This window comes from Scomber japonicus, chromosome 18 (genome assembly GCF_027409825.1).
Source record: "Scomber japonicus isolate fScoJap1 chromosome 18, fScoJap1.pri, whole genome shotgun sequence".
Lineage (NCBI taxonomy): Eukaryota > Metazoa > Chordata > Actinopteri > Scombriformes > Scombridae > Scomber > Scomber japonicus.
Genome location: NC_070595.1, coordinates 29804561 through 29830549, shown reverse-complemented (window position 1 = coordinate 29830549; position 25989 = coordinate 29804561). Strand labels below are relative to the sequence as shown.

General features: G+C 45.2%; 1 protein-coding gene across 1 annotated transcript in view; it reads right to left on the bottom strand.

The window, feature by feature from the left end:
- Positions 1-6019: 6019 nt before the first annotated feature.
- The window catches only part of LOC128378610 (caskin-2-like), a 23869-nt gene continuing 3899 nt past the window's right edge, over positions 6020-25989 (bottom strand). Inside the window, exons 3-20 of the mRNA XM_053338179.1 lie at positions 24924-25054; positions 22506-22614; positions 21911-22019; positions 20471-20565; positions 18671-18788; positions 17716-17892; positions 16249-16320; positions 14946-14951; positions 13954-14090; positions 13330-13393; positions 11773-11873; positions 11084-11194; positions 10831-10932; positions 10599-10737; positions 8855-10519; positions 8633-8733; positions 8163-8329; positions 6020-6851 (exon numbers count right to left, since the gene is read on the bottom strand). Of these exons, the coding sequence (XP_053194154.1) occupies positions 6752-6851; positions 8163-8329; positions 8633-8733; positions 8855-10519; positions 10599-10737; positions 10831-10932; positions 11084-11194; positions 11773-11873; positions 13330-13393; positions 13954-14090; positions 14946-14951; positions 16249-16320; positions 17716-17892; positions 18671-18788; positions 20471-20565; positions 21911-22019; positions 22506-22614; positions 24924-25054 (3504 nt within the window). The 3' untranslated portion in view covers positions 6020-6751. The remainder of the gene's footprint in view (positions 6852-8162; positions 8330-8632; positions 8734-8854; positions 10520-10598; positions 10738-10830; positions 10933-11083; positions 11195-11772; positions 11874-13329; positions 13394-13953; positions 14091-14945; positions 14952-16248; positions 16321-17715; positions 17893-18670; positions 18789-20470; positions 20566-21910; positions 22020-22505; positions 22615-24923; positions 25055-25989) is intronic.

The following is a 25989-nucleotide window of genomic DNA, read 5'->3' as shown; positions in this document are numbered from 1 at the left end:
AGGAAGGACAGATGGAAGAAAGGAAGGACAGATGGGAGGAAGGAAGGAAGGACAGATGGAAGGAAGGACAGAAGGAAGAAAGGAAGGAAGGACAGATGGAAGGAAGGACAGAAGGAAGAAAGGAAGGACAGATGGAAGGAAGGACAGAAGGAAGAAAGGAAGGAAGGACAGAAGGAAGAAAGGAAGGAAGGACAGAAGGAAGAAAGAAAGGAAGGACAGATGGAAGGAAGGACAGAAGGAAGAAAGGACAGATGGAAGGAAGAAAGGACAGATGGGAGGAAGGAAGGAAGGACAGATGGAAGGAAGGAAGGACAGAAGGACAGATGGAAGGAATGAAGGAAGGACAGAAGGACAGATGGAAGGAATGAAAAGAGGTGAAGGACATGTTTAAAAGATATATTAGAGTATGGAAGCAGTGGAAAGACTTATTCAGGTATCTTAAAAGAAGTGAGCTGAGATGTGGAAGGAGTCATTTAATTCCAGTAGATGGCAGTAGAGCAACACGTTGGATTCAAGCTGCTGTTAAACATATAAGATCAGATATTCCTTCATTAGATCCACAATGGAGACATTTGCATTACAGGAAAGACAGATAGTGAAGGAAGGACAGAAGAAAGAAAGGAAGGACAGAAAGAGAGATGGAAGGAAGGAAGGACAGGTGGAAGAAAGGAAGGACAGATGGAAGAAAGGAAAGAAGGACAGATGGAAGGAAGAAAGGAAGGAAGGACAGATGGAAGAAAGGAAGGACAGATGGGAGGAAGGAAAGAAGGACAGATGGAAGGAAGAAAGGAAGGAAGGACAGATGGAGGAAATGAAGGACAGATGGGAGGAAGGAAGGAAGGACAGGTGGAAGAAAGGAAGGACAGGTGGAAGAAAGGAAGGACAGATGGAAGAAAGGAAAGAAGGACAGATGGAAGGAAGAAAGGAAGGAAGGACAGATGGAAGAAAGGAAGGACAGATGGGAGGAAGGAAGGAAGGACAGATGGAAGGAAGGACAGAAGGAAGAAAGGAAGGAAGGACAGAAGGAAGAAAGGAAGGAAGGACAGAAGGAAGAAAGAAAGGAAGGACAGATGGAAGGAAGGACAGAAGGAAGAAAGGACAGATGGGAGGAAGGAAGGAAGGACAGAAGGAAGAAAGAAAGGAAGGACAGATGGAAGGAAGAAAGGAAGGACAGAAGGACAGATGGAAGGAATGAAAAGAGGTGAAGGACATGTTTAAAAGATATATTAGAGTATGGAAGCAGTGGAAAGACTTATTCAGGTATCTTGACCCTTTATAGGACACTCGTTGAAAGGAAGGGAGGAAGGAAGGAAGGAAGGAAAGGAAGGAAGGACGGAGGAAAGAAGGAAGGAAGGAAGGTAGGGGGGAGGAAAGAAAGAGAGAAGGAGGGAGGGAGGAAGGGAAGAAAGAAGGAAGGAAGGAAGGAGAAAGGGGGACGGAGGAAGGAAAGAAGGAAGGGAGGAGAGAAGGAGGGAGGGAGGAAGAACAGATGGAAGGAAGGAAAGGAAGGAAGGAAGGAAGGACGGAGGAAGGAAGGAAAGAAGGAAGGGAGGAGAGAAGGAGGGAGGGAGGAAGGACAGATGGAAGGAAGGAAAGGGAGGAAGGACGGAGGAAATAAGGAACGAGGGAGGGAGAAAGGAAAAGAGGAAGGGAAGAAAGAAGGCAGGGAGGAAGGAAAGGAAGGAAGGGAAGAAGGAAGGAAGAAAGGAAGGAAGGAAGCATATGTTGGGATATTTACAGAAGTTACCAAATATAATTATTTGCCCAATAAAGGGTTAAAAGATATATTAGAGTATGGAAGCAGTGGAAAGACTTATTCAGGTATCTTTAAAGAAGTGAGCTGAGATGTGGAAGGAGTCATTTAATTCCAGTAGATGGCAGTAGAGCAACACGTTGGATTCAAGCTGCTGTTAAACATATAAGATCAGATATTCCTTCATTAGATCCACAATGGAGACATTTGCATTACAGCAGCAGCAAGTGGACAGTAAAAAATAGACGAGCATATCTATCTAAGAACAAAGAGCAATAAATAAAGTATGAAAAACAAAAACCAGAATAATAATAATAATAATATAGTAGACATTAAAAATACTACTAATAACACTAATACATGGTGTCTACTGAAGACAAAGAACGACATAATTCTTCTTTACCAAAAGTTTTTTCATTTAATTATGACAAAGTAAATACATATATTAAAAAGGACACACACACACACACACACACACACACACACACACACACACACACACACACACACACATATATATATGTATATGTATATATATGTGTGTGTGTATGTGTGTGTATTTCACTTAATTTTTCTTTTTCTGAACTCTTCCACAGACGATGAGTGTGAGGAACACGGAGGGATTTTCCTGAGAAAGAAAGAAAAATCCAAAAAAAATAGAAGTTTCATTCACACAGAGGTCACATGATCACTGGGTGGGGGTGGGGGGGGGGGGGGCAGGGGGGGGGGGGTTAACAGTCCTGTTAGCACAGTGCTATGGCATGCTAAATGCTAAATATGGAAACTATTCATACGCTGCAGGCACAGAAAAGAAACATTTATAAACATCATACAAAACACACAAAAGATTTATTTTACAAAATCCTTTAGTAACCCTCCTGTCGTCCTCGAGTCAAGGAAGGAAGTTAGGGAGAAGAAGAAGAGGGAAGGAAAGGAGGGAGGAAGGAAGGAGGGACAGAAGGGAGGTAGGAGGGAGGGAGGAAAGAAGGAAGGAGAGAGGGTGGGAAGGAAAGAAGGAAGGAAATGAGGAAGGAAGGAAAGGTGGGAGGGAGGAAAGAAGGAAGGAGAGAGGGTGGGAAGGAAAGAAGGAAGGAAATGAGGAAGGAAGGAAAGGAGGGAGGGAGGAAAGAAGGAAGGAGAGAGGGTGGGAAGGAAGGAAGGAAGGAAGGTGGGAGGGAGAAAAGAAGGAAGGAAGGAGGGAAAGAAGGAGGGAGGAAAGAAGGACAGAAGAAAGTAAGGAAGGAAGAAGGGAAGGAAAGAAGGACAGAAGAAAAGAAGGAAGGAGGGAAGGAAATAAGAACAGAAGGAAGGAAGGGAAGAAAGAAGGAACAGTTAAAACAGATGGGGTCAGTTTGACCCGGGAGGACGACACGAGGGTTAAATTAAAGTCCAGGAATAATCTGCAGCTAACAGCCGTGAAGAGAAAGATGTTGTAAGAAATCTGAATTATTTGTTAACTTCCTTTAAACAGAAACGTATTCTTCTGCAGTTTGAGGCCAAATGAAGTTGGTTTAGTGTTGCTTCATTAAAGTTGAGTTCATAAAAAAGTAATTAATTTGAATTAAATGACAGTCAGAGTGTTCAATACATTTACATCATTTAACCCTCCTGATGTGTTCCAGTCAAGAAAGGAAGGGAGGAAGGGAGGAAAGGAAAGAAGGCAGGGAGGAGGGAGGAAAGGAAATAAGGAAGGGAGGAAGGAAGGAGAGAGAAAGGAACGAACGATAGAAGGAAGAAAGGGGGATGGAGGACGGAAGGAAGGAAGGGAGGGAGGAAAGGAAATAAGGAGAGAGAAAGGAAGGGAGGAAGGGAGTAAAGGAAAGAAGGCAGGGAGGGAGGGAGGAAGGAAGGAAGGAGAGAGAAAGGAAGGGAGGAAGGGAGTGAAGGAAGGAAGGTAGGAGGGAGGGAGGGAGGGAGGAAGGAAAGAAGGACAGAGGAAGGAAGGAAGGAGGAAGGAAGGATGGAGGAAAGAAGGACAGAGGAAAGAAGGAAGGAAGGAAGGACAGAGGAAAGAAGAAGAAAGAGAGGAAGGTAGGGGGGAGGAAGGACAGAAGGAAGGAAGAAAGGGAGATGGAGGAAGGAAAGAAGGGAGGAAAGAGAGAAGGAGAGAGGAAGCACAGATGGAAGGAAGGAAGGAAGGAAGGAACAGTCAAAACAGGAAGATTAATGTCTTTAGATTTAACGGCTACTTTTAGGAAATGACTGAAAAACATGTAAAATGCTAAAATGTTGAAACGACACTGAAAACTGTCTTTTCTGTCAAGAGTATAAATTATGAACCTAAACTATGACCAACTAAACCAACTTAAAGCTTTTTTCACCTTTTCTGTTAAATATCCTAAAATCAGCTGTTAAATGTTAAATACCTGCAAATGATTCCTCATCACCTCAATCAAAGGACCTGTAAAGTTTATTTTAAAGGAAACTTTTGTTAAAATATGTGAAGAAAAAAATCTGTAGAAAGACCTTTGGTTGAATATTTGCTCCTGTATATAGCTCTCATGTACAATATACATATTTAGATAACTCTAATTTAAATACTAATTTGGCTAAAAATGAATATAAAAAATAGTATGTATGGTTTCACTAACATTAAATGAGCTGAACATGCGTCTCTTCCCTTTATAGCAGAGGTGTCAAACTCATCTTCATTCAAGGGCCACATACAGAACAATTTGATCTCATGTGTCATTAAAAGAGATGGAAGGAAAGAAGGAAGGGAGGAAATAAGGAAATAAGAAAGGAAGGAAGGAAGGAAAGACAGGCAAAAGGCAGGAAGGACAGAAGGAAGGAAAGAAGGAAGGACAGATAGAAAGACAGAAGGAAGGAAGGAAGGGAGAAAGGAAGGAAGGACAGATGGAAGGAAGGACAGAAGGAAGGAAGGACAGATGGAAGGAAGAAAGGAAGGACAGATGGGAGGAAGGAAGGAAGGACAGATGGAAGAAAGGAAGGAAGAAAGGAAGGAAGGGAGAAAGGAAGGAAGGAAGGAAGGACAGATGGAAGGAAGGAAGGTAGGACAGATGGAAGAAAGGAAGGAAGAAAGGAAGGTAGGACAGATGAAAGGAAGGAAGGACAAAAGGAAGGAAGGGAGAAAGGAAGGAAGGAAGGAAGGACAGATGGAAGAAAGGAAGGTAGGACAGATGGAAGGAAGGAAGGACAGACGGAAGGAAGGAAGGAAGGACAGATGGAAGGAAGGAAAAAAGCACTGGATGGCAAGTGGGCCGGATTGCACCCCTCGGCGGGCCGCATCTGGCCCGCGGGCCGCATGTTTGACACCCCTGGGTGGGCCGCATGTTTGACACCCCTGGGTGGGCCGCATGTTTGACACCCCTGGGTGGGCCGCATGTTTGACACCCCTGGGTGGGCCGCATGTTTGACACCCCTGCTTTATAGAAACACATGTATTTGTAGAAAAGGTCAGTTTTAAGATCACAGACATACTTTAATGCAGAGGTGTCAAACTCGTTTTCATTCAAGGGCCACAAACCTCCCAATTTTATCTAATGTGGGCCGGACCATAGAAAGGAAGGATGGAAGGAAGGAAGCAAGGAAGGAAGCACAAAAGGAAGGACGGAAGGAAGGAAAGAAAAAAGAAAGGGAGGAAGGAAGGAAGGAAAAGGAGAAGGGAGGAAGGACAAGTGGAAGGAAGGGAAGATGAAAGGGAGGAAGGAAAAGGAGAAGGAAGGAAAGATGGAAAGATGGGAGGAAGGCTGGGAGGAAGGAAGGAAGGAAGGAAGGAAGGGAGGAAGGAAAAGGAGAAGGAAGGAAGGAAAAGGAGAAAGAAGGAAGGACAAGTGGAAGGAAGGAAGGAAGGAAGGAAGGAAGGAAAGTGGGCCGAATTGGACCCCTCGGTGGGCCGGTTCTGGCCCACGGGCCGCATGTTTGACACCCCTGCTTTAGTGGCACTGAGCCGAGCCGAGGACAAACTAAACACGGTTAACATCACTTGGTATAAAATACTTCTTTTTTTTTTCTTAAATATTAAAAAGGATAAAATTTGAAAGTGTGAGACGTGACGGATAGAGAGCTGAAGTGAAGATTCAGATTCTGTTTTTAAAAAAGTCAGAAAACGTAAATCAAAACTAAACTCTCCCTGTTGTCCTCGAGTCAAGGAAGGAAGGGAGGGAGGATGGAAGGGAGGAAGAAGGAAGGAAAGGAGGGAGGGAGGAAGGAAGGGAGGAAAGGAAGGAAGGACAGAGGGAAGAAAAGAAGGAAGGACAGAAGGAAGGAAGGAAGGAAGAACAGAAGGAAGGAAGAAAGGGGGGAAGGACAGAAGGAAGAAAGGGCGGAAGGACGGAAGGAAGAAAGGTAAGAAGGACAAAAGGAAGAAAGGTAGGAAGGACAGAAGGAAGAAAGGAAGGAAGGACAGAAGGAAGAAAGGTAAGAAGGACAGAAGGAAGGAAGGAAAAGAACACAGGAAGGAAAGTGGGCCGGAGTGGACCCCTCGGCGGGCCAGTTCTGGCCCACGGGCCGCATGTTTGACCCCCCTGTCATAGATTAATGCTGAGAGATGATTTATTATATATTCTTGTATCAGCCACTGCAGAAGATTAAACCCCAGAATTCACTTCCCTTTTTTTTTGGCAGACAGGAAGTGACATCAGCACTTCAGCTCTCTATAAAGTCAAACAGGCAGAACTGCATTGACAAATATTAGTATTTTACAATAATCAATAATACTCTGGAGCTTCTTCCTCACAGTGGACCGCTGTGTCTCTGTGTTTGGTTCACGTTTAATGAGATCCATCGCTACAGAAATCAGATTTAAACTTTGAGTGCAGGATTCAGACGAAGTGTTGGAGGAAGCACGGTGAGGATTAAGTGCTGGTGTTTGACTTCGGCTCCTCTGACTGTCTCCATCGTTGCAGTTCAGAGAGCGAATCGGAAAAAATCGCTCCATCAATCAATCCTTCTCTGTTCCATCTTTTCCTCTTTCTGAGTTTCACTTCCTGAGCTTGAGGGTGCATTTTGCTTGTTTTGAGAAGGTTGATGTTGTCTTCAGTCCAACATGGCGTCCAGCTGGTCGGCCAGGTCATCGAACATGTTGCCGATGTCGTCTAAAATGGTTCCTGCTGACTTCACTGTGTTCGCTCTGCTGCTGTGGAAACAAACGTTAATATCAGTAATGTAAAGTTACTAAGTACAAGTACAGTTAGAGGTACTAGTACTTTACTGTAGTACAGTTTGAGGTACTAGTACTTTACTGTAGTACAGTTAGAGGTACTAGTACTTTACTGTAGTACAGTTAGAGGTACTAGTACTTTACTGTAGTACAGTTTGAGGTACTAGTACTTTACTGTAGTACAGTTAGAGGTACTAGTACTTTACTGTAGTACAGTCTGAGGTACTAATACTTTACTGTAGTATTTCCATGTGAGGTACTTTCTACTCCACTACATTTATTGAACAGCTTTAGTTACTTTTCAGATGCAGATTTGACTCAATGGAAAATATAACAAGCTTTTAAAATCCAACACATTGTTAAAGATGAAACCAGTCAGCAGTGTGTAGTCGGCTCACATTTCAGATGTCTATGAGTTGTTAACAGCTCCACCAAATACTGATTCTTCCCTCTAAACTTCTCACATGCTTTCATTTCAATAAATGTTCAAATGATCCAATATTTCAGCAAAAATCAAAGATTAGAGAAAAAGTCCAAAAACTGAAAACAATGTGTATCAGAATTTTGTTTTTTCTTCTTTCCCATTAATCATCTCAGCAGCCCTCACATTTATCTGCTGACCCTTTGGAGGGGCCCCACCCCTAGGTTGGGAACCACTGGACTAAACTAGCTAACTGTATATAAAGTAGTATAAACTAGCTAACTGTATATAAAGTAGTATAAACTAGCTAACTGTATATAAAGTAGTATAAACTAGCTAACTGTATATAAAGTAGTATAAACTAGCTAACTGTATATAAAGTAGTGTAAACTAGCTAACTGTATATAAAGTAGTATAAACTAGCTAACTGTATATAAAGTAGTGTAAACTAGCTAACTGTATATAAAGTAGTGTAAACTAGCTAACTGTATATAAAGTAGTGTAAACTAGCTAACTGTATATAAAGTAGTGTAAACTAGCTAACTGTATATAAAGTAGTATAAACTAGCTAACTGTATATAAAGTAGTGTAAACTAGCTAACTGTATATAAAGTAGTGTAAACTAGTTAACTGTATATAAAGTGGTTCATGTTATTTGTGTCACAATGACATAAATAAAACACCAAATATGGAACAATAGGAGCTTTTCTATTGTCACATGATATCTATGTCATCATTTTACACATTGGAACTTTTATTTAAGTAAATGATCTGAGTACTTCTTCCTCTAGTGATAAATACTAATATAACAATAGGAAATAAGATCTATTATTAGTAAAAGGTTAATCATTTTAAAAATCTCTTACCTGTCGGAGTCCTCCAGGTTCAGTTTCCTCTCGACGGCGATCAGAGCGGCTTCCAGAGACGTGCTAGTCTGATCCAGTCTCTGCTGGACCACCTCTGTCCCACAGGACGACTCGGGGCCCGGCCCCACCACGCACACCTGAGGCCTCGCTGCTGTCAGAGAGGGGCTCTGAGGGGCCAGGGTTAGGGAAGCAGCCGGGGCCGGAGGTGGGACCAGGGGCCCGTGGGAGGGAGCCTGCGCCTGAGCTGGGACCAGGGGCCCGTGGGAGGGAGCCTGGGCTGGCACCAGGGGCCCGTGGGATGGAGCCTGGGCTGGCACCAGGGGCCCGTGGGATGGAGCCTGGGCTGGCACCAGGGGCCCGTGGGATGGAGCCTGGGCTGGAACCAGGGGCCCGTGGGAGGGAGCCTGGGCTGGGACCAGGGGCCCATGGGATGGAGCCTGGGCTGGAACCAGGGGCCCGTAGGATGGAGCCTGGGCTGGAACCAGGGACCCGTGGGATGGAGAGGACGGAGAAGTGAAGGCCACACTCTGAACCACGCTGACAGTCACAGTCGGAGACGAGGGTCCAGCTGCTGAAGAGTAAGAATAAAAAGTCAAGAGCAACACGTAAAGGTGACAAAGTCTAAAATCATTACGTCATGACCCAGATCTGTCTCAGGTCCAAAGATGAGTTCATAGCGGACATAAACTTACCTTGAGCTGCCAGCAGACTGTGGCGGACCGGTTTTGGGGCGACTGCAGGAGGTTTGGGGGAGAGTGGAGGTTTGATAGGCGACCCTGTAGCCGGACTGGCTGGCCTCTCCACACCGACCTCACTGATCCTCAGACTGACCTCGTCCTGGCTCTGGGATGGAGGCCTGCTGCCGCCTGACTCTGAGCCTGCCTCTCTGCTGGGGGAGTCTCCACCCGGCTCCTTGTCTTTGGGTTTGTGTCGGCGCTTGACTGTGTCCGACTCCTTCAGGTTAAACTCAGGCACCTCCAGGTTTTTGCCTGCTTGTTTGTCGGGCGGCTCCAGCACAGCCTCAGCCCTCGGGGGCCCCGGAGCTTTGGGCCTCTGTTTGATGGTCAGGTTGCCCTCCTCGGCGAAGGGGATGCACTCGCTGGAGCTATTCTGAGGGGATGAAGATGCATCCAGTCCACGACCTTTAGACTCTTCTTCCTCTGAGTCTGACTTCACCCCTCGCTCTGGCTCGGTGCTGCTGCTGGTCTGGACGCACTCGCTCTGCACCCTCCTCCTCACTCCTGGAGTCTCTCTGGACTCGGGGGGAGGCAGTTCCTTCTCAGTGAGGTCCGGTTTATGTCCTGGATGATTGATCCCCTCTGTGCTGCCCTCCAGATTGGCGGTGATGCTCCTCACGCTGCCTGGACTGTCGGTCACCACACCGCCGGCAGACGACGTCGTGCTGCTATCACTCAGCTCTCCGCTGGTGGTGCTGCTCACTGAGCTCAGCCTCTTAGGAGGGGGAGGAGGGGGACCTTTTTTACGAGCGCGCACCGCAAACGATTGACTGCGTCCCACGTTGCCGTTCTTCTCTGGACTTGACTGTAATCGAGCCACCTGGCTGCGGCCGGGTTTGCGAGTTAAGGTGGCATACGATGGCAGGTTTCCAGAAGGAAGAGCGAGATCCTCGTCTTCGTCGTCAGGCTCTCCGTCTGACAGAGCGTAGCGGGTCAGGCTATGAGTGCGCTTCTTGGGATGCGTCAGAGTCTGGCTGTATTCCTCAGGTCTGGTAGATGTGTTCAGGTCTGTAGAGCCGCAGTGAGAATGCAGGTAGCTGAAACCCTTCAGTGCCGGGGAGCCGTGGGGAGAGGAACCGCGTGAGCCCGGCAGTTTGGGCTTAGCTGGTATGGCCGGGTACTTGAACACGGTGGCTGTACCCAGAGGCACCTGCTTGGGCAGCAGCTGCTGCTGCAGGGGCCTCTGGTCCCAGCCCTCTGGGAGGTTTCTTTCCTTGGCAGGGCTGCCGTCCAGGCTCTCCTGGGACCAGCTGTGGTGGTTGATGGGAGCTGTGGGAGGCTCCTGAGAGCGACCGGAGCCTCTGGACCTGTTGTCGATGCTCTCCTGGCTCTGCGACATCCCCACGGCGTTCTTGATGGCCAAACCTTCCTCACAGCCTCCGTAGTGGCTCGACATGGCCGTCTGCAGCTCTGCACTCAGCTCGCTGTCCTGGAAGCTCAGCATCTTTGGGGTGTGAGGCGAAGAGCATTCACCTCCAGCATCGGGCGGCTCGATGGTGACCAGATGGAGGGCTCCGGGGCCTTTGCGTCGCAGCGTGCCTTGACCTGATTCAGCCTGAAGGATCGCCCTCTGGATGTCACACAGCTTCTTCACTGCCAGCATCAGCTTCTTCTGGTGGCCTGGAGAGAAGTTTACCATCAAACCAAAGCAAAACAACACCTGTACAGTCACACTGAGGAACAGACGTTGTGTCCTCACCCAGCTTGGTGATGCCGATCTCCTGCAGATCCTCCCACGTGAGGTCTCTGACGATGCTGATGGAGTCGTAGCCGTTCTCAGAGAGTTTTTTGTGGTACTGTGGGAGGCCGATGGCACTGAGCCACTCGCCCAGATCAGACTGTGAGAAAAGAAACAGAAAGAACCAGTCAGATCAAAGTCAGAGTGTTCACCTGTTTTACGGCAGCAGCTCAGGTATAAAACAGTTCCTCACTGGGATATACTCCGGCAGCCATTCAGGAATGTTCAGGTTGTTGATCTCAATGGCGATTTTCTTGCGGTGGCCCGGTTTGGTCACTCCGATGGCTGTCAGATCCTGCAGATACAACAAGACACAAGACATGATTTACTCTGCACATAGAGGATCCCAGTGAGTTCAATGAAGAAGATGCAGCTGCTGTCACCAAAAACCAGACGGTTCCAGCCAGCAGGTTCCGTTTATTATACAAATAAGTGTGTTTCTTCACCTCAGGCGTCATTCTGCTGATGGTCGGCACATCATATCCAGCACTGATGAAGTTTCCAGTGTACTGCTCCAGCTGGAAGTCACTCAGCCACTGATAGATGGCCTCTGCATCCTACAACACACACACACACACACACACACACACACACACACACACACACACACACACACACAAACACACACACAAACAGTCAATGTAACACACCTAAATGCAATACTCTGAAGTGTCCATTTCCTGTTACTGTTACTGTTTAAGCTGGGTGTTTCAATCTAAAATGTAAAATAAATTGTGACATCAGAACATCATATTTCCTTTCCTATCCTGCTGGATTATAAAATTCGAAAAAGCACCATATCCCACATTTATCTATATTCATAAGGAATTCAAAAGTGACAGTTGTTCAGAATCAGTCACAAGCTTGTGAGTGGAAAAGTAGAAAAACTCAACTGACCTCACACCCCTAATATTTAAATGTATACTAAGACAAGATATTCCTTTAATAGTCTCACAGTGGGGGAAAAAATAGAAAGAGCATCAATAGAAACAATCAAGGACAATAAAGAATAAATGCAAGTAGTATGCATATCTGCCTGTAAATATTAATGAACTGATGGAGCAGACTTCTACTCATTCATTGCTCTTTGTCCACTTTAACAACAGACAAAGCATCAGCCTCTCTTTGTGCTTACCTTCCCCTCCAGCAGCTGCTGAGGACGGACAAACTGCTGGGAGAAGCTCTGCTCTGCAGGTCTCTGCACCGTCACCGTCTGCCTCCGCGGAGTCCCACCTGCTGTGACATCACACCAGGCCACACAGAGGTCAACGGGCGTCCTCGACTCTCAGACTCACTTTTAAGTAATACAAGCTAAGAAATTCTGTTTGTGATATTCAGTGATGGGAATAAGTAATAATCAGTAACGGGTAATGTAACTAATTACTATTTCCATCGTTACAACGCCGTTACGTTACTTAATTAAATGAGGCACGTTACAAACTGAAGCTAATCTACTCAGTGAACCTGCTCTCATCCAACTTTGCTCTAAGCCACAAAAGACGGGAGGGGCGGGACAACAGTCATGATGACTGTTTAAGGCAGATTAAGATTTCATGGTAAGCCAATCAGAGGCAGCCTCACACACACAAACTAGCAGAAGCTGCAGCAATGGCGAGTTCGGAGGAAAAGGTTGCATTTTTAAACTGGAAGTACAGACACTACTTTAATCTCCTTGAGGTAAAAGGCAGGAACATACATGTGAAATGTGCATTATGTGTCAGAGCCAACTATTTGTCCACGTCCGTTACAAGCAACTCTAACCTAATGAAGCATCTCTCTACGGCCCACGCCGCTACAAAACTTGTGGCCAAAAACACAGACATATTTATGCTTTTTAAAAAATTATTATTTTTTAAAGTAACGCAATAGTTACTTTCCCTGGTAACTAGTTACTTTTATAATGGAGTAATTCAGTTACTAACTCAGTTACTTTTTGGGAGAAGTAACTGTAACTATATACTATACTATATACTTTTTAAAAGTAACGTGCCCAACACTGGTGATATTTCGTACTGGAACTGACACCTAGATCATGTTCACATAAACATGTCATGACATATACTGTGGAAGAGGTGGAAACAATGTTTAATGTCAATAATAATGATGATAACTTTAACTGTGTAGTACCTTTGATACAATAAATGAAGCTCACAGTGCTTTACAATTAAAGAAATCACATGCAGCAAGTGCTTCACATAAAAGGGACATAAACCATGAATGGAATATGAGAGTAAAATAGTAATAAAAACAGTAAATAATACATTTCCCTGATATCTAAAGGTAGTTTGTTCCATAGCATCCTTGATTTTTTCTCTTTCTGTTGCTGTGAAGCCTCCAATAAACTAGCAGCAGGTGATCGCAGTGTTATAGAAAGCAAACAGCTAACATGCAGTTCTCCGTGTAGTTTGGTCCTATAGTCCATTAAGAGCTTTGTATGTAAAGAGCTCTGAAACTGACAGGAAGCTAAAACTGGACTCTTGTGTTCTCTCCTCTTGGTTCTGGTTCATATTTGAGCTGCAGAGTTTAGAATGAGCTGAAGCCTCTCAGTAAGAAGTCGGCTTGAGATAAAAGCATGAATCCATTTTTCTGCATCTGTGCTGTGCATGTAACAGGCGGTAAAGTTATATGTTGATGTCGATGTTTAGTGTTTGGGAGTCTAATATCAGTAAAAACAAAAAGAAATGAAGAGTACCTGCAGGATAGTCCGGCTGCTTGCTGAGGTCTGAGTGTGCAGCATCAACAGCAGGGGGCGCCGGCTGCACATAAAACACTTAATCAGTGAGTTTACTGAGAGGAAGGGTTATTATAGTTAACCTTCCTGTCGTCCTCCCAGGTCAAATCGACCCCGTCTGTTTGGACTGTTCCTTCTTTCCTCCCTTCCTTCCTTTCTTTCCTGTCCTTCTGTCCTTCTTTCCTTCCTCTTCCTTTCTCCCTCCATCCTACCTTCCTTCCTTCTTTCCTCCGTCCTTCCTTCCTTTCCTCCCTCCCTTCTTTCTTTCCTCCCTTCCTTCCCTCCTCCATTCCTTCCTTTCCTTCCTCCCTTCCTCCTTCTCTCTTTCTTTCCTCCCCCTACCTTCTTTTCTGTCCTTCTTTCCTTCCTTCCTCTTTTTTTCTCCCTCCATCCTACCTTCCTTCCTCCTTTCCTTCCTTCCTTCCTCCCTTCCTTCCCTCGTGCCTTCCTTCTTTCCATCATTTAAAAAACGCTAATATAAATAAAACAATTCATATAGAGAAAAATAAAAAGATGTCAACACTAGCATTGAGCCCATCACATCAGATCTGTTTTACATTACAGCCTCACATCCTGTATGTGTACCTTGTTGGCGTTGTCATGGTGACCAGTGTTGTGTTGGAGTCCATTGGGTGCGCTGTTGCTCTCAGTGCTCTGACCACTCCCGGCGCTGCGGGTGCTGCCAACGCTGCCGGTGCTCCCAACACTGTTTCTGTCTCCGGCTGCAAGACACAAACACATTCATGATGTCCGTCACATCGGTCAGAAGCAGCGGAGGCTCGTCGCTGAGGGGCCAACAAGCCTGCAGGGGCTGGGGAGGGGGGGGGGGGGGGCGCGACGGGCGGGATGCAGGTTTCTGGTATGAAAGCTGTGCTGTGGCAGAGCAAGGGGAGCCATCCATGACAGGCATGTAGCCAGCAGCATCAGGCTTTAAAGAAGAGGGGGGCGGGGGTAGCAAAAGTCTGGAGCCATACTCACCAAGTATCTCAATTCCTAAACTGCAGAAAAAGAAACTTGTTCACTAAACTGCTGCGAGCTTTAATGTGGAATGACCAAGTTCCTCAGAGAGAAACACACATCACAGCCTGATGAGGACAGTAGCTACTTTCAGCCACGGCTAACATACACTGCACATCTTTAGAACTATAGCTGGGTAGATAACTTTATTAAAGCTTTTATTAAAAGATTCATTAATTTTGAAAAACACACACACACACACACACACAAGTCAGAAACTCAAAGAAGACATTAGTAAAACTCAGAAGCCACCTCGCTACTCATGAAGTAAATATATTCATAGAGATAAATACAACTGTTCTCTTTGGGGGAACCTCATTTTAAATTTGGGACTTTGCTTCCTGGAATCCAATAATTAGCTGATCTGAGCTATGATGATACACTGAGGGAATAAATAACAGTACACAGAGTGCAGGGGTGGAGTGGTTTGGCCTCCTTGTGGCAGCAGCGAGGAGCTCTGACTTTAAGTTCAGCCTGAAGCAGACGACACAGTGAATGAAGAGTGTTTGGACCCAACACACCAAGACCATCGCGGCCGCCTGAAGGCTGTGGGAGGCGACCAGATGCTGGAGGTGTGGTTAGTCAATGTGACACAGTCAGAAGTTATTTGAACAGACGTGAAGTTACGTGAAGTGACGTGAGGTGACGTGAAGTTACATTACGTGAACTGACGTGAAGTTACGTGAACTGACGTGAGGTGACGTGAAGTTACATTACGTGAACTGACGTGAAGTTACGTGAACTGATGTGAACTGACGTGAGGTGACGTGAAGTTACGTGAACTGACGTGAGGTGACGTGAAGTTACGTTACGTGAACTGATGTGTAGTTAAGTGAACTGATGTGAACTGACGTGAGGTGACGTGAAGTTACGTGAACTGGCGTGAAGTTACGTTACGTGAACTGATGTGTAGTTACGTGAACTGATGTGAACTGACGTGAGGTTACATGAACTAAAGTCCCGTGATGTGAACTGGCGTGAAGTTACGTGAACTGACGTGAGGTGACATGAAGTTACGTGAACTGGCGTGAAGTTATGTGAACTGACGTTACGTTAACTGACGTTACGTTAACTGAACTGACGTGAAGTTACGTTTAGTTACGTGAGATGACGTGAAGTTACGTTACGTGAGATGACATGAAGTTACGTTACGTGAACTGACGTGAAGTTATGTGAACTGATGTGAACTGACGTGACGTTACGTGAACTGGTGTGAAGTTACATGAACTGACGTGAAGTTACGTTACGTGAACTGTGAGGTGACGTGAAGTTACGTGAACTGGCGTGAAGTTATCTGAACTGACGTGAAGTTACGTGAGGTGACGTGAACTGACGTGAAGTTACGTGAAGTTATGTGAACTGACGTGAAGTTACGTGAGGTGACGTGAACTGACGTGAAGTTACGTGAAGTTATGTGAACTGAAGTTCCGTGACGTGAACTGGCGTGAGGTGACGTTACGTGAACTGACGTTACGTGAAGTTATGTGAACTGACGTGAAGTTACGTTAACTGACGTTACATTAACTGAACTGACGTGAAGTTACGTTTAGTTACGTGAGATGACGTGAGGCGACATTAAGTTACGTGAGGTGACGTGAAGTTACATGAAGTTGCGCGAAGTGACGTGACATTACGTTAACTGGCGTTACGTTAACTGAACTGACGTTACGTTAACTGAACTGACGTGAAGTTACGTGAAGTGACGTGAGGTGAGGTGACGTTACGTGAAGTTACGTGAGGTGACACAGCCATCAGATTGGGAGGACAGCGGCTCTGAAGCGGTCTTGGTGTGTCGGGTCCTACTGCAGAGCGTTCAGCGGGGCAGCGATGCAGCTTCGGGGCAGTTTGTTCGGGGGCTCTTACCATGACACGAGTCCCTGAGCACCCAGATGTCCTCGAAGGGACACCCGGACTGAGACAGACGGCTCGGAGACAGACCGATCAGACACAAAGACTCCGATGGGCTGAGCTCAGCTCTGTCGGGGTGGGGGGTGGGGCTGACTGAGGGGGGGGGGGGGGAGAGGGCGGGGTATTAGGTATGAAAGGACAGCGAGTGTCTCTGTCTGAAGAGGGGAGCTTTGATTTGGTGGAAATTAATGAATTAATAGAAGTTTTCTGTGATGCAGCAGCAGTGATGTTACTGACTGAAACTCTTCCTGCAGTCTCTCTGTAGTTTACACATGTACAACGTCTCCTAGCAACCGCAAACAGACACAAAAACTTACAACTGTTACTACAGCAGGAAAAAGACAATATTCACCATCTTCAGAAAGGAAATGTAACACTTACAGACACCCTGAAATCCATGCTGGAGGTCAGTGTTCAATGTTTATAAGCAGTGGTGGAAAGTAAATAAGTACATTTACTCAAGTATTTAAGTACAGTTAGAGGTACTAGTACTTTACTGTAGTACAGTTAGAGGTACTAGTACTTTACTGTAGTACAGTTAGAGGTACTAGTACTTTACTGTAGTATAATTAGAGGTACTAGTACTTCACTGTAGTACAGTTTGAGGTACTTGTACTTTACTGTAGTACAGTTAGAGGTACTTGTACTTTACTGTAGTACAGTTTGAGGTACTAGTACTTTATTGTAGTACAGTTTGAGGTACTAGTACTTTATTGTAGTACAGTTTGAGGTACTAGTACTTTACTACAATACAGTTTGAGGTACTTGTACTTTACTGTAGTACAGTCTGAGGTACTTGTACTTTACTGTAGTACAGTTTGAGGTACTTGTACTTTACTGTAGTACAGTTTGAGGTACTAGTACTTTATTGTAGTACAGTCTGAGGTACTTGTACTTTACTGTAGTATTTCCATGTGAGGTACTTTCTACTCCACTACATTTATTGAACAGCTTTAGTTACTTTTCAGATGCAGATTTGACACAATGGAAAATATAACAAGCTTTTAAAATCCAACACATTGTTAAAGATGAAACCAGTCAGCAGTGTGTAGTCGGCTCACATTTCAGATGTCTATGAGTTGTTAACAGCTCCACCAAATACTGATTCTTCCCTCTAAACTTCTCACATGCTTTCATTTCAATAAATGTTCAAATGATCCAATATTTCAGCAAAAATCAAAGATTAGAGAAAAAGTCCAAAAACTGAAAACACATTTGTGAATCAGAACTTTGTTTTTTCTTCTTTCCCATTAATCATCTCAGCAGCCCTCACATTTACCTGCTGACCCTTTGGAGGGGCCCCACATTTTACTTGTATTATTAGTATTTTTGGATTGTTACTTCTTCTTAGGTAAAGAATCTGAGTACTTCTTCCACCACTGTTTATAGGTTCTTATGTGTGTTTTGTGTCCTGAGTGTGTATACCTGTGTTGGCAGCGAGGCCGTTGGCTAGCGGCAGCACCACGTGGGTGGGGGGGGTGTACAGAGTGTAGGAGTCGTCGGTCTGAGGGGCGGAGCTGAGGCTGGAGGAGAGGGGGGCTCTGGACAGCAGCTGCTGGCGCTGGGTGGGCAGAGAGGCGTGCCGGGATAGGGTGCCCCCTACAGGGCGATACAGGGAGGAGAAGGAGGAAAGAGGAGGAGGAGGAGGAGGAGGAGGTTAACAAGCTGATGGTTAGAGGTGGAGGTCAGTCATTATGTGGTGTGGATGGAGTGATGGACGCAGGAGGAAGGAAAGAGGAGGTGGAGGCATGAGATGGTCTGGAAGCAAGCAGGTTAGTTCTCAGGATCTCTGAGCAGCACTGAGTGGCTTTAAATCTACATCCTGTGTGATGAAGCTGATGAAGCGCTCTGATCTGAACACTGACCATCGACAGGGTGAAGATGGAGAAAGAACCGCACTCTACAAATCTCAGGTGCAGAGAGAAACCAGCAGAAATCAATGTCATAATTGTGATCACTTCATGTAGAAGCTGATCAGCAGGAAGTGAACAGTGACACTATGAGAGCAGCTGAGACTGAACCAGAACAGGAAAGCTGCAGCTAAACAATGAAACTCAACTAGAAAGCTCAGTAAAGCTGAGGAGGAGCTTTACTGATGGAGAAGACATCCATCACTACGACACACAAGTGATAGAAATATAGATTATATCAGCACCAGTCTTTAGTTGGGACCAGTGAGCTTAGAGCACATTGTTGGTTTTGGTCTGCACGTGACACTTGTTACGATAAAACTAACAGTAAGCAGCCTCTATCATCCTTCCTGTGTTTCCAACATCATTTCTGACATTTCCCGCCTTTTCTACTTTGACTGCCCGCTCTGGAGGTCTGTGACGACGGAGGAACCAACTGAATCTCCTCTACGTTGACTTTAACTGACCGTTCCGCCTGCTGATGACTTCCACAATGGACGGAGGGAAGAAGCCGACTCTGTCCGTCCCTCTCTGGCTGTCGTGGATGTGTCCCTTCCAGCGTCCGTCCATGTGCTGCTCCAACACCTGCAGGAGAGACGAGACGAGACGCCGACTGAATACACAGCATGAGCATAGATGAAGGAACGAGGGAGTAACACAGGGCAACAAGGATCCTTCATGGACTACGCTGAAGGTAAATGAAATGAAATAAACGTGTTTTATAAGTTCTACCTTCTTGGTTTGTTTTTCATATTTATATTTTTATTAGGGCTGTCAGCGTTAACGCGTTAATCGCAATTAGATTAATGCAATCCATAACGCGTTAATGTTTTTAAATCTCATTTTAATGTGTCAAGCCTTTTTGTCCCTTCTACTCCCCCGTAGACGGCTCCTCTAGCTGTAGCGCTATGCTTTGAAGTGGCCTCCTGCAGTAAACCTACCGCGCTGATGGAAAGTAAGAGAGCTACTGGACTTTTGAACGGCTTGTTTAACTTTAAAACACTTCCAGACGCTTCAGTTGACAAGTCAAAAGTAAAATGCAACCTGTGTCAAACGGAGTTTAACTACCACCGGAGTACGTGGAGTTTGAGTTAGCACCTCCACGCTAAACACCCAGGTGCAGCCAAGCCAGCCTCAGCTCCACCAAAGGACCATTTTGGAGTGTGGGAGTCGCAGCAGAGCCGTGATTGATTCCCAGTTAAGACACTCTGGTAAGAAATGCTTTACATTATGGGCTTAAAACTGCCTTCAAATGGAAAATAACAGGATTTTAAACATGCAATTCAAAACGCCATTAATCGTGATTAACTATGGAAATTCTGCGATTAATCTCGATTAAAAAAATTTATCGTTTGACAGCCCTAGTTTTTATTCTTGTTTTTCTCTCTCTGTCTCTCTCCTTCTCTCTCTCTCTCTCTCTCTCTCTCTCTCTGGATGTCTGTCTTCTGTTTCTTACAGGATATTAAACGACTGCCGGACTCATCGAGCAAGTTTGAACGTGAGCAGACGCACAGCTGCAGCTTCTCTCACCTCACTGACTCACAGACAGGAAGTCAGACCGGTGAGCGCCGCCGCCGCCTCGACTTCAGACGGTTAATGTGTCGGATGTTTCATCAGCGTTGCGGCATGCAGATATCAGTCAGTCAGAGATAACTGAGGCTCTGCTGGATGATTTAACCATCGTTTATTATCTGAGCAGAGACGTCGTCCTGCTAAACTTTCAGCAGCTAAAGATTCTTATAAGAGTCAGTAATAATAATAAGTGTTGAAAAAAAAAACACATTCAGATTTAATATATTATTAATATTCACTATGTATTTATACACAGGCTCATGTATTTCCACTGCTGTCAACATGTGGTTATGTCATGTTCTGTCCACTAGAGGGCGTCACAGCATCACGAAGAAACACACTGAAGCTTTCTAACTGAGTAACTAAGCTTAGGCACCAACGAATTATTATAATTATATTATTATTATTATAATTGTATTATTATTTATTTATTTATTTGTTTATTTATATATTTATTTATTGATTAATTAATTAATCATTTTTAATCCCAACATGTTCCTCTCCTCATTCTTTATTCTTTCAATGAACTGAGCAAAAGTGCTCCGTTTACTTCATTAATAAATATAGTAATAGTATATGTGTGTGTGTGTGTGTGTGTGTGTGTGTGTGTGTGTATGTGTGTATGTATGTGTGTGTGAGAGAGTATGTGTGTCTGTGTGTGTATGTGTATGTGTGTGTGTGTGTGTGTGTCTCACCATGATGACGTCTCCTGCTCTGATATTCAGAGCCGTGGGGTCGTGGAGGTTCCAGTAGTCTTTCAGAGCTCTGACCTGCAGAACGCCCGTCGCATCTGTCAGAGAAACATCACAGATCAGATCATTCAGACATTCATGAGACCAGAGGATATCATTTCATTCATGTTAACGTCGTAATGTTGGTGTCACTCTGGGAAGGAAGAACTTCAGGAGACATTTGGGTTTTTAGAAATGTCAGGTTTCATTGTTTCATAGTTTTTTATCATTTATAGAAAAACTGCTCAGCAAACAATAGAGGAGGAAATATTTAGATCCTTTAGTAACAGTCTGCATTACCACATATATAATATATAATATAATATGACACATATAATATAATAAATAATATAGAGTCAGAGTCAGGTGAGTCTGCGTCAGGTGAGTCTGCGTCAGGTGAGTCAGAGTCAGGTGAGTCAGAGTCAGGTGAGTCAGAGTCAGGTGAGTCAGAGTCAGGTGAGTCAGGGTCAGGTGAGTCAGCGTCAGGTGAGTCAGAGTCAGGTGAGTCAGGGTCAGGTGAGTCAGCGTCAGGTGAGTCAGCGTCAGGTGAGTCAGGTGAGTCAGAGTCAGGTGAGTCAGAGTCAGGTGAGTCAGCGTCAGGTGAGTAAGAGTCAGTTGAGTCAGAGTCAGGTGAGTCAGAGTCAGGTGAGTCAGCGTCAGGTGAGTCAGAGTCAGGTGAGTCAGAGTCAGGTGAGTCAAGTGAGTCAGAGTCAGGTGAGTCAGGTGAGTCAGCGTCAGGTGAGTCAGAGTCAGGTGAGTCAAGTGAGTCAGAGTCAGGTGAGTCAGCGTCAGGTGAGTCAGAGTCAGGTGAGTCTGCGTCAGGTGAGTCAGCGTCAGGTGAGTCAGCGTCAGGTGAGTCAGGTGAGTCAGAGTCAGGTGAGTCAGCGTCAGGTGAGTCAGAGTCAGGTGAGTCAGAGTCAGGTGAGTCAGGTGAGTCAGAGTCAGGTGAGTCAGGTGAGTCAGCGTCGGGTGAGTCAGCGTCGGGTGAGTCAGAGTCAGGTGAGTCAGGTGAGTCAGCGTCAGGTGAGTCAGGTGAGTCAGCGTCAGGTGAGTCAGAGTCAGGTGAGTCAGCGTCAGGTGAGTCAGCGTCAGGTGAGTCAGGTGAGTCAGAGTCAGGTGAGTCAGCGTCAGGTGAGTCAGGTGAGTCAGAGTCAGGTGAGTCAGGTGAGTCAGGTGAGTCAGCGTCGGGTGAGTCAGCGTCGGGTGAGTCAGAGTCAGGTGAGTCAGCGTCAGGTGAGTCAGAGTCAGCGTCAGGTGAGTCAGGTGAGTCAGAGTCAGGTGAGTCAGCGTCAGGTGAGTCAGGTGAGTCAGCGTCAGGTGAGTCAGAGTCAGGTGAGTCAGCGTCAGGTGAGTCAGGTGAGTCAGCGTCAGGTGAGTCAGCGTCGGGTGAGTCAGCGTTCTGACCTCGCAGCAGCTGCTTGATGTCCTTGCTGGCATGCGATGTGGTGAACTGGTTGACGATGTCCAGCGCCGTCTGGTTGTAGGTGTTACGGATGTTCACGTCGACGCCGGCCTGAGCGACAAGAACACAGCAACCAGTAAACTCACCGGTTCAGTTTCCTTCTGTCATGGGTCAGTGAGGTTTTACTGTCTCCATGAGGTCTAGTTTAAATTTAAAGGGTTAAAATGTGAAAATAAACGTATGAATAACTTCACACATTCTTTTTTTGTGGACCCAGCATCAAATTTCTGCTTTTAATCCATTTAGAGAGAATATATTAGAGGATTATGGTAAAAATGTCTAAGTGGTGTAACCATACGCAGCTTCACTTCTGAGGCTCTAATTAACGCTTCGTTGTGTGTGTGTGTGTGTGCATATGTGTATGTGTGTGTGTGTATATATGTATATGTGTGTGTGTGTGTGTGTGTGTGTGTGTATGTGTGTGTATATATATATGTGTGTGTGTATATGTGTATGTGTGTGTGTGTATATATGTATATGTGTGTATATATATATGTGTGTGTGTATATGTGTATGTGTGTGTGTGTGTGAACTCACGTCCAGCAGCAGCCTCACCACCTCCGTCTTCCCGTACAGCGACGCTTCGTGCAGCGCCGTCCCAGACTTGGTGGTGGTGTTGATGTCGATGCCGGCCGTCAGCAGCAGCCTACACACACACACACACACACACACACACACACACACACACACACACACACACACACACACACACACACACACACACACACACACACACACAGATTCTGAAATGTGAATATTTTCTCTTTTTAGCACTCTCTGACAGTAATCTGAATACTTTTGTGTTGTGGATGAAATGAGACAAAAAACAAGAAGAAGAATGAACAGTTAATCACAATCAATCAATAATACTAAGGAAGGAGAATATATTAGAGGATTATGGTAAAAATGTCTAAGTGGTGTAACCATAAAAACAGTAAATAGTCAATAAAACACCATATCAACTAGTTTGGCATGATCTTACATCCTTCCTTCCTTCCTTCCTTCCTTCCTTCCTTCCTACCTAACACCATATCAACTAGTTTGGCATGATCTTACATCCTTCCTTCCTTTCTTCCTTCCTTCCTTCCTACCTAACACCATATCAACTAGTTTGGCATGATCTTACATCCTTCCTTCCTTCCTTCCTTCCTTCCTTCCTTCCTACCTAACACCATATCAACTAGTTTGGCATGATCTTACATCCTTCCTTCCTTTCTTCCTTCCTTCCTTCCTACCTAACACCATATCAACTAGTTTGGCATGATCTTACATATCTTATATAATAATACTATTAACATTTTAAATAATATGATTAATAAAAAAAAGATGAATGAAATGTAAGATGGAAAATAAAAGGAGTAAAAACAGGAGAGTGAAAGAAGATAAAAACTGAATAAATGACAAAATAATAAAATAATATTAAATAATGAAATAATAATAATAATATGATATTAACTTATATAAAATGTTTGTGTAGTGATGCAATGAATAAAATAATTAATACAAACAGTATTAGTCATAAACTTTATTTCTCAACAACTCGACGATACATCCAACACAAAGCAGGTTAGAGTTAAAGTCTACAGTGCTGAGTGTTCCTTCCACTGTATGAACACACACACACACACACACTCACACACACTCACACACACACACACACACACACACAGACACACACACACACACACACACACAGACACAGACACACACAGACAGACACACACACACACACACAGACACACAGACACACACACTCACACACACATACACACACACACACACACACACACACACAGACACAGACACACAGACACACACACACTCACACACAGACACACACACACACACACAGACACACACACACTCACACAGACACACACACACTCACACACTCACACACACACACACAGAGAACTGGGAGGAGAACATCACTGAACTGGGTCACGGAGACGTTAGAGGCGATTTCAGATTTCAGAACTCTGCTGGGAGTGTGAGGCCTAAAAACACACACACACGCACACACACACACACACACACACACACACACACACATATACACACACATACACACACACACACACACAGCTATCCTTGTGAGGACATTACATTGTGGATAGCCAAACGTTAACCAGGATCTCAGATATGATGTTCATCATTAGGACCAGACTTTGGTTCCCAAGAGGTAATGAAAACGTGCACACACACACACACACACACACACACACACACACACACACACACACACACAGCACCAGAGTTCATGCATCATGTCTCCATGCAAACAAACTGTCTCAGTGGTTTACAACCACAAACCGCAGCAGCCTTCACACACACACACACTGAGTAACACACACACACGCACACACTCTCTCTCACACACACACACACACACACACACACATACTGAGTAACACACACATACTGAGTAACACACACACACACACACACACACACTGCGTAATACACACACACTCGGAGCCACCACAGTCACGTTTAAGATGAAGATATTAACATATTGTAAAAGATGCAGCAGATCAGACTTCAGGTGGATTCAACATGTAGAGTTTGACCTGCGGAGCCTCCAGCGGGTTTATCGGCTCCCTGGTTGTCACATTTATTAATGACTGATGAGTCAGAATATGAGCAGTACGTAAAGGGTTAAAGAAAGCAGCAGGTGATGAGTTTAGCTCAGTGGGAGGAGCGCCCGCCACATGTGTAGAGGCTGTAGTCCTCACTGCAGGCAACCATGGTTCGAATCCCGCACCGAGCAGTCCTCTCCTGCGTGTCATTGCCCTGTTTCCTGTTTCCTGTCTATCTCTACTAACCTGTCCATTAAAGGCAAAAAGCCCAACAAACATATACTTTAAAAAAAGAAAGCAGCAGTGTGTGAACCAAACTATAAATCCAACAATAAAAAGTCTCAAACTCTGAATGAGCTGCTGAGGCTCGTCTTACCGTATGATGTCTTTGTGTCCGTTGCGGGCGGCGAGGTGCAGCGGCGTGGTGAAGGCGGAGTCCGTCGGCTCCTTCCTCTCTCCCTCCAACAACGCCACCACCATGTTACTGCTGAGCAGCAGCTGGGCCACCTGAGGAGCCAGAGGACGGCGAGAAGCTGACATGAAGACTAAACTGCAACTGTAACGCCTGCAGACATCATAACACACGCAGCAGCCAGCGGAGGCCTGCAGGTGAAGATGATGTCATACCCGCCGTGACCCAAAACACCATAAATGAGTCCAGATGTTTGGCAGCAGACGGTTTGACTCGCAGCTGGAACCTCATGTTCACTTTTAGGAGAACTAAACTAAATTTTGTTCCAATCCATTAAACAGATGTTGACTTATTTCACAGCACGAGTGAAAACTTTGACCCGCTGAATCTAATATTTCACCTCCAACCACAAAGCTCAACCTCACGGTGGCGCTACAGCGACAGTCAGAAGGATTCACGTATGAAAGTTTTTATGTCCAAACATCAAATAGTTTCACTTTGGACCAAAATGGATTCATATCCTGCTCTGATGTTGGATGTGGTTGCTAAGGTGGTTACTAAAGTGGTTCCTGCGGTGGTTGCTAAGGTGGTTACTAAAGTGGTTCCTGCGGTGGTTGCTAAGGTGGTTACTAAGGTGGTTGTTAGGGTGGTTATTGAGGTGGTTGCTAAGGTGGTTACTAAAGTGGTTGCTAAGGTGGTTAACTAAAGTGGTTGCTAAGGTGGTTACTAAAGTGGTTGCTAAGGTGGTTGTTAGGGTGGTTATTGAGGTGGTTGCTAAGGTGGTTACTAAAGTGGTTACTGAGGTGGTTAACTAAAGTGGTTGCTAAGGTGGTTACTAAAGTGGTTGTTAGGGTGGTTGTTAGGGTGGTTGCTAGGGTGGTTGCTGAGGTGGTTGCTAAGGTGGTAGCTAAGGTGGTTCCTAAAGTGGTTGCTAAGGCGGTTCCTAAAGTGGTTGCTAAGGTGGTTCCTATGTTTTATATTTTGTAGCCAGGTTGCTATGGCTGCAGGTTGCTATGGCTACAGGTATTAT